This window comes from Chiloscyllium plagiosum, chromosome 14, assembly GCF_004010195.1.
Source record: "Chiloscyllium plagiosum isolate BGI_BamShark_2017 chromosome 14, ASM401019v2, whole genome shotgun sequence".
In the NCBI taxonomy this organism is placed as follows: domain Eukaryota; kingdom Metazoa; phylum Chordata; class Chondrichthyes; order Orectolobiformes; family Hemiscylliidae; genus Chiloscyllium; species Chiloscyllium plagiosum.
The window spans coordinates 22,460,668-22,472,824 of NC_057723.1; the positions used below are offsets into that span (position 1 = coordinate 22,460,668).

The 12,157-nt window shown below is 39.5% G+C and overlaps 1 protein-coding gene across 1 annotated transcript in view; it reads right to left on the reverse strand.

Moving 5' to 3' along the window:
- The window catches only part of LOC122556552 (heat shock 70 kDa protein 4-like), a 72,049-nt gene that overhangs the window by 50,817 nt on the left and 9,075 nt on the right, over window positions 1-12,157 (reverse strand). Inside the window, exon 2 of the mRNA XM_043703337.1 lies at window positions 2,834-2,891. Within this exon, the coding sequence (XP_043559272.1) occupies window positions 2,834-2,891 (58 nt within the window). The remainder of the gene's footprint in view (window positions 1-2,833; window positions 2,892-12,157) is intronic.

Below are 12,157 nucleotides of genomic sequence, written 5' to 3' on the forward strand. Positions count from 1 at the left end.
CTGATACACAGCAGCAGCATCTTCCAAACTCTCAACCTCTACCACATAGGACAAGGGTAGCAGGTACAGAATTTCAGGGAACACCTGAAATGTCTACTGCAAGGTACACACCATCCTGATTTGGAATTGTAATGTTGTTTCTTCACCAGGATCAAAATCTTGAACCTCCTAACAGCACTGTGGTGTCCCTTCACCAGTTCAAGGAGGCAGCTCACACCATATTCTCCAGAGCAATTGGGAATGGACAATAGAATAAAATGGAACGTGGACATTGCAAGATAAAAGTGGATAAAATATACAGAATAAATAATTGTAGATTCAACTTCAAGTCACCAACAGTGCTAAAAGCCAGTGTCTATCAACACAAAGACATGGAGGGAGATAGCTAACAAAAATGGGATTCTTTGACTAATTTATCTCCAATTATAAATTCCAATCCCCGATGCAGCACACCGCAAATTTCTTCCTACATATGACTCACTAGTATAAAGAATACACTTATAGCTTTAATTGAATGCATTTTCATAAATACCTGGTTATCACTGCATCTTGCACAAATAGTAATTCTGTATTTTAAGTAGGTTTTGATAAAAATGGTAGAATCAGGCTCAAAGTTTGCATAATTTATCACTAGTTAGAGCAATTTTGTGAATGAGCTTTGACTTCCTCCCTTTTTAAAAAATCAAAGTAACAACAATAAAACTAATTCAATTAAAAAATGCAATTTAATAATAGTCTTATTTAAAAAAATATCTGCATTTAAAATGATTGACAGTTAATTATCAATTTGGAACTCACAAAGATGGATATTTACTGACTAATAGTTTGGGATTTGATTAACTACGTTAGAATTCGCAAAGAGAAAATTTGAAGTTAGATGTAGATGATCTTTGCACATAGACTCTTCTGAATTTAGGCAAGGCCAAAGTCGCCTGCTCCCTTGAGAGCAACCTCGATATGGTGGCTTGTATGAAAGGTGCTGCATTGGTAATACGAGATTTGAATCTTCATAAAAGATTGGTTGAATCAAATTGGCAAAGGCACACTAGAGGCTGAGTACATGGAATTCATTCAGGACAGTTTCTTGGAACAATACCCTTCTGGAACCAGCCACAAAATATTTGAGATCTGGTAATGTATAATGAGGCAATTAATTGACAGCCTAATAGTAAAAGATCCTTAAGGCAAAATTCGAAATATGACAGAATTCCACATTCAGTGCGAGAACAAGAAACACACCACCCACTGTTAACTAATAAAAGTAGAAGATGGGATTGAATTGAAAAGGGAAAAAACTGCAAGAAATTCACGGCTGTCCAGAAGTCCAAAGTATGTCTAAATTATAAGTTAGAAGTTTATGTGCTAAGCAAAAAACAACTAAATTCTAACAGTAAATATAGATTCTATAACTTTAATAAAAAAGGGAGAGAGTAACAAAGATTAGATTGATTGGAGAAAGAGACACTGAAGAATTAATGGGAAACAAATGACAAACTAATAGGTATTTTGTATATGTCTTCACGAAATATTAGGAAATCAGCAAGTAAAAGGAAGAATGTGAAAATAATCAAGATCAGAGAAAAAGCACTGAGAAAACTAAAGAAACAAGGGCTAACAAACCCTCTAGATTTAATGGTCTATCTCACAGGGTATCAAAAAAAGCGCGTGTCATATGTATAGACGGACAAATTATTTTCCAAAATTTCAGATCGGAAGCCTGAAAAGGTTAACACCATTTGCACAGCCGAGAGAGAGCTGGCTGCCCTCGTCCATGAATCAAAGTTAGCACACAGGTACAATCAAGTGAAAGGCCAATGGAATGTTGCCACCTAATGTAAGGAGAATGGAATATGAAAAGAGCGAGGTTTTTCCACAAGTATAGAGCACATTGAGGAGAGGTGATCTTACTCAAAAATGAAAGATTTTGAGGGTGCATGACAGGGCAGGTGCAAAGGAGATATTTTCTCGGGGACATTTCCTTTCAGGGGAGATTCTAAAACTAGAGGATAGATTAAAAAAAAAAATAGTTGACCTCCCAGTTAAGTTTGAAATGAAGAACAAATCCTTCTTGCAACAGGATTATTATTTTTAGGAATTTTGTTTCATTGCAGTCCTAGTTGGAGGCCTAGTCATTGAATATATTTAAAGCTGAACAAGATAGGTATTCTATCCATAAGGGAATGGAGGCCATGATTAGATCAATCATGATATTATTGAGGGAGATCTGGTTCAATAGACCCATTGGCCTATGCCTGTTCTTATTTTTTAATAATCTTAAGTATTGTCAAATTTTGAATTTGAGGGTCAGTTTCTTTCAACCATTCACAGAAGGTGGGAACATAGAATGGCGATGTACAGTTATTGCTGTAGCTGTTTAGCTTATTGGTAAACTGGGAAAATGAAATTCAAACATACGATGTAACATTTTACAGTACTTTTCTGCTCATAATTACCAGATGCAGCAGATTCAGATGGGGCCAGTCTGTTTGTTTGATCTGGCACTAAGTATCCAGCCAGCTCATTGTCAACATGCATAAATTAGAACCAGCAAATTCAAAAACAAAAATTTGTGTGGCTCATGCAAACAACACATTCCACCTGAATGCAAGACCACATTACCTCTTACGTCACTAGATGTGGCTCTTACATGACTCATGAAAGACTACTTGTGAAATAAAATGGATTCAAAAACTTTGTTACCCTTGAATACAATTCTCATTCTAGTTGAGAATATCAATGATAGCAGCTTGATGACAATTACATTACAATACAACAGGATTATTGCACCATCTGGAATTTTCCAGCTCTTCGTAAAGCACTGAGCTTTTCCTACCTGAGTTTTAGCAGCAGCTCCAAATGAACGATTTCTAGGTCCCAAGGAAACACAAGACCTGTAATTTTAAAAAAAGTGCATTATGTAACTATACTTGGATGCCAACTTGCACCCTATTTGTACAGAAGTACAACTAGCTAGAGGAGCAGGAACCACAATAATTCATATTCTCAATAATGGGAGGAGTTAGTGCAAAAAACATGCCTTAAATGCTTGCAACAATTTTCAGCCTCAATTTATCTCAGCCTTCTTTCAAGATGTCTAGGGGGGCAATGTCAGTCTTCAGTTAATTCAATTCACCCCATTAGATATCAAATAACTGAAGGCACCGATACAAAGGCAATGAATCCTGGCTGCATCCCATCAGTAGCAAGAATATAAGAAATAGGCCAATTGGGTCTTGCACTCTTTCATTCTTGGAACTATAGATATAGCACTACAGCACAAAAGGGGGCCATTTGGCCCATTCTGTCCACACCAATCCAAAAACACCCATGATGGTCTTTCTATTCCCATCTCCCAGCGTACAGCCCATAAACCTGCATCTTATAGCATTTAAGGTGCAGATCCAGGTACTTTTGAAAGAGTTTAGGGTCTCTTCCTCCAGCACCAACTCAGGCAGTGAATTTGAAACACTCACCACCCTCTGCACAAAAAGGTTTTTCCTCACATTCCTTCTAATTCTTCTGCCACTTAGATTGAATCCAAGACCCCTGGTTTTTGAACACTGCCAACAGAAACTGGCTGATCCAGTTTAATCACTCTACCGCTCACAATTTTGTATACCTCAATCATGCTGCCCCTCAGCCTTCTCTGTTCAAGTTAAGCAACACTAAACTCTCCAATTTCTTCTCATAGCTGCAATTCTGCAGCCCTGGAAACTTTCTAGCAAATCTCCACTGCACTCGAGCAATCACATCCTTCCTACCACATTGACTTTTCATTTTGACGTTGAGATGCTGTACAAAATAGATTCATGGACAGTTGTTGCTGTTCTAAATGATGGTCCGCAAACTACTGTCAATCCTGGAGGTCCATGCTATTGAGTTACAGTCAGCAAGTAGCTAGGTAGCCAATTGCAATATTGGCCTTAATTGTAGGCGTGATGGAATGCAAAATACTGAAGTCCTCTGTGCAGTTGTTCAGAGGAGTGGCACTATATGATCTATAGTACTCTGTACCGTTTCTATCTCCTCATTCAAGATGTAGATGTAGAGGAAACCCAATAAGTGTTAATATAAACACTTTAGATAGTATGCACATTTCAAGTATAATTTTGTGAATCTCAGTTCAGCAAGTTATGGTTAATGTTTCTTTTGCAGTTCTGCATATAATGTGCTTAAGTCAGTTTCTAGAAATGAGTTGACTTGAAGTTAATAATATTCTGTGCCAATTCTATTAGTGCATGGTATAGAGTTACAACTGTCTATCCCTAACCAACCAAAAATCTAAATTTCTGTTCAGACTACACTCTCATGCATTATTATAAATATTGCTGTTAGTTATGGTCATGAACAACATCAGAAACAAACAGTATATTTAAGCTAGCAGTGTGACAGTCCTGCCATAGTTGTCAACTGCTGGATTCCAAGTATTAAGCAGACAACCATGTAGCTATCCTAGTACAGGCAAAACAGAGACATGAGAGGGGATTCTGGCACTCCAACCGGAACTCAATGAACATATTCAACTGGACCCCATATACAAACCACTCATTCAGATTCGGAAGTACCAGAAAACAGACTAATATCAGGTGGCACCGACCACCAACGCTTCACCAGAGGCACACTAACAATGTCACTTAGCAAGGTGACAAAATGTCTGCAGAAAAGCACATCAGTTTGGCAAACAAATCTATGCCTGTAGACAGCTGTGTGGTTCAGAAAGATTGACAAGAGAAATTTGTAAAAAAACAACTCAATTTCCCATTGTCTGCCACATCCAAGGCCAATGTCAGGAATCATGCAGGGTAGCTCCAGACTGATTACTCGTCTTGGTGCACAATATCGTTTTACTAAGTTGACACTGAACTATGGATGTTGGTCAATTCTGGGACACACAAGATGTGGTCAGTTGTTTTGGAAATGTCACTAGAATGAGCAAGGGGGCACCAATGAGGTAGGTAATAAATCAGGCGGGCTTTGTAAAATATGATAGATGTGTCCAAGCATCACAATGTGAAACCCTCTGAAAAACTTGACAAAACATACTTAATTTCTTTTGCTAAGATTCAACCCTTGATCTATCAAGGCAGGTTTCATTTTGGGATCAGACTTGTGCAGAGTTGGGATTAGAAGACTAGGTGGAATGTCGTGCAGCCAACAGGTAAAATGCTAATCCAGCGTAATCAGTTGAATATCCTGATGAATTACACTATACAGTACTATACAGGTCAGTTACAACAAGTCAAAATTTAGACTCTGCTATTGTTTGTTAGGCTAATTATGATTTTTAATTTGATTTTTTGTGGTTTCTCCAATAGGCCGCATTATTTCTAATGCGTGATTCTCTATCGCACAGCATCACAAGAGATCGCAACTATGTAGTGAAAGGAGAACAACTTGTAACTCAAACCTTCCATACCAGGCAACATCCTAGTACACCTCTCCAGACCCTCTTCCTTCAGCAAGTTGTTTAATTGGCACCATTTGTGACTTGCTGTGGCAGGACTTGCTGTGACAGCTTAGATCTGATCTGCTAGTTGTGGGATCACTTAGCTCATTCTGGATTAGAGGTGCTGGAAAAGCACAGCAGTTCAGGCAGCATCCAAGGAGCAGTAAAATCGACGTTTCAGGCAAAAGGCCTTCATCAGGAATACAGGTGAAGGGCTTTTGCCTGAAACGTCGATTTTACTGCTCCTTGGATGCTGCCTGAACTGCTGTGCTTTTCCAGTACCTCTAATCCAGAATCTGGTTTCCAGCATCTGCAGTCATTGTTTTTACCTAGATCACTTAGCTTAGTCATTTTGCTTGCTGCTTATGCTGTTTGACGTGCAAGTAGTCCAGTTTGATATTTTTAATCAGGTTGATACCTTATTTTTAGATATGCCTGGTGCTGCTCCTGCCTTGCACTCCTACACTCTCCAATAGTTGAGTGGGTGATGGTGAGGAAGTGTATAAGGCATGACCAGGTAGGGCAGGAGTTAAGTTTCGGGTTGCTTTACAAAAGGCTCAGCTAGCATGTCTTTGACCAGATAAAAACTTGCAGTAAACAATGAGGGGCTGGAGGCAAGGGGAGTGGATTGACGAGGTGAAAAAGCATACCTTATGTAAAGCCATTTAACAAGATGAAAAAGCATTCATTATGTGAAGCCAGTTAACAATGTTAAGAACATTCATTGTATAATGCCAGATGACTTAATCTTTACTATTGAGCTCTCTGATTGTAATGGTCACCCAATCAATAAATGTTCCCTTATTTGGATGCTGCTCCACTTTAAGTGACGACATAATTACTTAAGAATCTGCTGTTTGAGAGAAGACAGAGAACTCAGGTTTCTGTACACATGGGTGATCACTCTCTCCCTTCAGGGCACACAATGAAGATGGAGGTAGTAAAGCCATACTGTGGCTGAGTGTTTGCTTTGACTGATACAGGGATAGAGAAACAGGATGACAACATATTGGGCCAGGAGGTTGCAGCTTGTGCTGAAGTATAATTCTGCTACTATTGATGGCCCACAACACCTCAGTTGTCCAGTTCTGTTTAAAGTCTGTCCCATTTAGCATATTGACAGTGCCATACAACATGGAGGCTATTCTTAATGTGAAGGCAGGACTTCAACTCCAAAAGAACAGTGTGGTGGTCACTCTTACAGATACTGTCACAGAGGGATGCATCTGCAGCCAGCAAATTGGCAAGGAGGTGATCAAGTTATGTTTTGCCCTCATCACTTGCCAGAGATCCAGTTCAGTAGTTGTGTCCTTCAGGATATGACCAGCTTGATCATTAGTGCTGCTGCTGAGCCACTCGTGGTGAATGTTGAAATCCTCCAGAGTTCAACTTGTACCCTTGCCACCCTGAGTGCTTCCTCCAAGTTTTGTTCAACACAGGAGTACGATTCATCAGCCATGGGAGGATGGTACATGCTACTCAGCAAGTGGTTTCCATGCCCAGGCTTAACCTGGAGCCATGAGACTACATGGGATATGGAGTCAATATTGAGGATTCCCATGGCAACTCTTACTTGACGGTATAACACTATGCCTCCACTTATGTTGAGTATGTCCTTCTGGAGAAAGAGGACATTTGTGGGGATGGTGATGGTGGAGGCTGGGGAATTGTCAGTAAGGTATGATACCATGAGTGCCAATATGTCAGGTTGTTGCAGAGACAGCTCTTATTTTGACACAAGCCCCCAGATATTAGTAAAGAGAATTCTGCAGAGTTGACAGGGCTGCTTCTGCCGTTGTCTTTTCTGGTGCCTAGGTTGATGCCAGGTTGTCCTTCCAGTTTCATTACTTTGTTGAGATTTCATAATGATGCTTACAACAGAGTGGCTTCCTAAGCCATTTGAGAGAGCAGTTGACAATAAACCACATTGCTGAGAGTCTAAAATTACATGAAGAACTGAACAGATTAAGCAGACAGATTTGTTTCCCTCAAGAGCATTGGGGAGCCAATTCTTTTTTGACAATCAATAATGATTCCTTGGTCATCTTTAGATTTTAAATTTCAGATGTTGAATTCAAAGTCAATTTTCGCTCCTTCTCTATTAGGAACATTTACATATTGATAAAGAAAACTTTTTTGAACGCATTTAATAAATCCCTCATCATCCAAACTTTAAAACAGTGTCAGTCAATGTTTGGAAAATTAAAATGCCCTACTACAATCCTATCATTCATACATATATCTGAGATCTCTGTATATATTGGTTCTCAATTTCTGACTATTGGGGGGCCTATAGTAAAATCCCATCAAGGTGATTATCCCTTTATTTCTAATTTCAACCCATTGGATAATCCATTAGAAATACTCTTCTCTAATTACAGTATATTTTCCTTAAATCAAGTACACCTTTCCCCCTTTCTATCCTTCCTATAGCATCTAAAATTCAGAACATTCAGCTGCTAGTACTGTCCTTCCCTTCCTTCAGCCAAGTTTCTGTAATAGTTGTGACATGGGGTGGCATGGTGGCTAAGTGGTTAGCACTGCTGCCTCACAGCACCAGGGACCTGGGTTCAATTCCACCTTTGGGAGATTGTGTGGAGTTTGCGCAGGTTTTGTACGGGTGCTCCGGTTTCCTCCCAGTCAAAGACGTGCAGGTTCGTTGAATTGGCCAGGCTAAATTGCCCATAGTGTTCAGGTGCATTAGTCAGGGGTAAATACAGGGTAGGGGAATAGGTCTGGGTGGGTTACTCTTCAGAGAGTCGGTGTGGACTTGTTGGGCCAAAGGGCATGTTTCTATACTGTAGGGATTCTAATCTAATCTAATCAGTCGCATGTTCCCATACATGTCTTGAGTTTATCAGCCTTACCTGCAAGACCCCTTGTATTGAAATAAATGCAGTTAAATTCTTCGGTTACTTGTTCTCTGGCTTGCTCATTGGTCTTTTCAAATTAACTTGCTCTTTTCTGAATCCAAGCTATCCATCTCTGTCTATCTTTATGGCTACTTAGCAACACCATACCGCACACCTAAGTTTCAGAACAGAACTAGCAAATCTCTCTGGTCCCCTTCCAGTTCAGGTGAAACTCATACCTTTTGAGCAAGTCTTTTCTGCCACAGATGAAATCCCAATTATCCAAGAACCCGAAGGGTCTGTTTCCATGCTGTACATCTCAGTGACTCTATGAACCTGCATTGTACCAACACTTCACTACTGAATTATCTGTGCTATCTTTTATTGCTTTCCTCATTAGAATTTGGCACCAGGAATAAACTGATTACTACTTTTCAGGTTCTGTTTTTAATCTAACCTCTTATATTCACAACGCAAAGCCTCAAACCTTTCCCAAACAGCCTCCAGCTTCTCGCCCTCCCCTTTCACAACATGCCACAATCATTTTGATATGTACTCTGACACCAGGAAAGCAACACACTATCCTAGGTTCACGCTCACAGCCACAGAATTCTCCTGTCTATGCCTCTGACAGGACAGTCCTCTATCATGATTCTTTTAAATCTTGACAAACCCTGCTTAACACAAAATTCATTCTTAGTGCTCAAGATCTGATCGCCACTTCTAGTTTCTCAGAGGAAACTCTCTCCTTCAACAGGACTCAAATGGAATATCTGTTTGAGAGAAGAATAACCACAGGAGACTTCTGAACTATCTTACCTTTCCTGACAGTCATGTCCGATCCTGTTGTGTAATCACTTCTCTAAAATTTACTAGTCAGTGTCTCTTGAATGCTCTGTGACACTAAGCCTAAAAAAAACTCTCAATAGCACTTTACATAGAAAAATAAACTAGACTTCCTTGCCCAGAGATTTTAATCTCAATCATGCAAAAGATTAAAAATTAAACGTTTAAAAAAATCACTTAGCTGAAAAAAACCTCCAAATCCTCCAATTGTTAGCTTTCAATCGCTGGATTAAAAAAGTTCCTTTACAGCCCTCCACCATCTCTCCTCCTTTGCCTACATGTTTTTCCATGTAGACTTTTTCAGAAATATAAAATTTCAAACATAAAACCTTCTCCAGATCAAAACTCGACAAACATGTGCACTATAGAAGTTCCAAACAAATGATTCAAAGTAAAAACTGTATGCTTGATTTGTAAAACCTTAAGTAGTCTCGAGGACCTGATCTAGTGTATCCCAGGACATTAATGGAGGAAATTGCAGAGCCCCTAGCACAAATATCTGTACCACCTATAACCACAGGTGAGGATGCCAGATGACTGGAGGGTGGCTAATGTTGTACCTTTATTTAGAAAAGGCTGTAAGCCTGGGAACTATAAACCGATGAATCTGACATCATTGGTGGGTAGATTGTTGGAAGCGATTCCGAAAGACACGATTTACAGGCATTTAGAGGGGCAAGGAATGATTAGGTATAGTCAGCATTGTTTTGCGAGAGACCTGATTTGAGTTTGTTGAGGAATTAACCAAAACGATGGAGGAAGGCAAAGTGGTAGACATTGTTTACTCTGACTTTATTAAAAGCCTTTGACAAGGTTCTGCATAACAGACTAATTAGTCACATTATATCATTTAGGATTCAGAGTGAGCTTGTCAAATGGATAGAAAATGGATAGATGGCAAGAGACTGAGGGTGGAGGAGGAGAGTTGTTTTTCAGACTGGAGGCCTGTGACCAGCGGTGTTCCTCAGGGATCAGTACTGGATCTACTTTTGTCTGTCATTTACATAAATGATTTGGATGAGAATGTCAGAGCAAGATTAGTAAATTTGCAGATAACACCAAAATTAGTGGTATCATGGACAGTGAAGGAGGTTATCTAAGATTATAAAGAGACCTTGATCAATTGGGTAAATGGACTGAGGGGTGGTTGGAGTTTAAATTTGGATTAATGTGAGGTATTGCATTTTGGTAATACAAGTAAAAGGACAGGAATTATAGAATAACAGGGCCCTGGTATTGTTGTAGAACAGAGGTTCGGGTAAATAGTTCTTTTAAATTTGCGTCACAGGTAGACAGGGTGGTTAAGAAGCTGTTTACCATTCTTGCCTTTATTGTTCAAACCTTCAAGTATAGGAGTTGGGATGTCATGTTGAGGTAGTCATATTGGGGAGTCCTCTTCTGGATTAAGGCATGCAATTCAGGTTGCCCTATTACAGAAGGATATTAAGCTGGAGAGGATTCAGAAAAGATTTACCAGATATTGCCATGAATAGAGAGCTCAAGTTATAGAAATGGGCTGGGACTTAGCGTAGCAGATTCAGAGGTGACTTTATAGAGGTTTATAAAATCACGAGGGCATAGATAAGGTCATTTGCCTCGGGTGAGAGAGTTCAAAACCGTGGGGCGTATTTTTAAGGCGAGAGGAGAATGTTTTTAAAATAATTTTAAAATCTGAGTGAATGGTTGGTCCGTGGAATGACATGTGAGAGGAAGTGGTGGATGCAGGCATAGTTGCAACATAAGAGACATTTGGATAATTATATGAAGAGAGAAGGTTGGGAGGGATATGGGCAAAACACAGGGAGGTGGGTCTAGTTTAGTTTGGGAACATGGTCAGCATGGACTCATTGGACAGATGGGTTTGTTTCCACGCTGTATGACTGACTCAAATTCTACTATTTGCACCCAGGTTCCCCAGAACATTAAAAGAGAGTTTCAGGATTAATAGTTTTAAGGTAATACCACAAGGCCATTCATTGCCTTCCCTGTTGACTGTTTCCATAATTTTCTCTTTATTTCAGATTTCCATCAACCACAATATTTTGCTTTTGTAGTATTGAAGCCATTGTCTATTATACCATTTCTGATTTTTTTTGAGATCGCCCAATAAAAATTGTAGCATTACAAGCATTTCTCCCCAAGGGAACAGAAATTCACAATTAAAACATACCAACTTTTAAGAGTTCAATAGGACCTAATCAACACAGAATAAGGGCAAAATTAGACATACACCCTTCAAAGATTACGCACAATTCCATTGAAAAGATCTGCTCCTTACCACTGCCAAAGTAGTTCAATTAACAGGTCATACTACATCCCAAGGCCTTCCCTCATCTCAGATTCAGTTTTTTCAATCAATCAACTTAAAACAAACCTGGTCTGCACCTTAAAGTCTTACAGAATTTAGATACGTGGCAGCACCATACACTAAGTGAAGGTGCAGCTCTTAATGGGAGAAGCAAATTTTCTGATATAAACTGGGATACAAACGGCATAAATGGCAGTGGAAAGAAGGTTTTTTTTTGAAGTGTGCTCAGAGACTTTATAATGTTATTTTAGCTCTTCAAGGAAAGAGGCATTGCTGGATCTGTTTCAGGGAATGACATGGGTCCATCAGATCAGGTCAGTTAGCAAACATTTAGGAAACAGTGACCACAGGTTTAACTACGAAGAAAGGATAAACCCAGAGTAAAACAAGTTAGTAGTCAATTTTATTGAGGTGAGAATGGATTTACAAGATAAAAATGGCTGAACAAAAAAAAAGTGAAATCTGTGACAATCATGTAATTATAGCACTTTCTCTGATCGGAGATGAAATGCAAAGGCTTCTAGGCAACTTAAATGGCTGGAATTAATCTGCTAGGAGAAAGTGAGGATTGCAGATGCTGAAGATCAGAGCTGAAAAATGTGTTGCTGGAAAAGCACAGCGGGTCAGGCAGCATCCAAGGAGCAGGAGAATCGACGTTTCAGGCATAAGCCCTTCTTCAGGAATGAGGAAGTTGTGCCAAGCAGG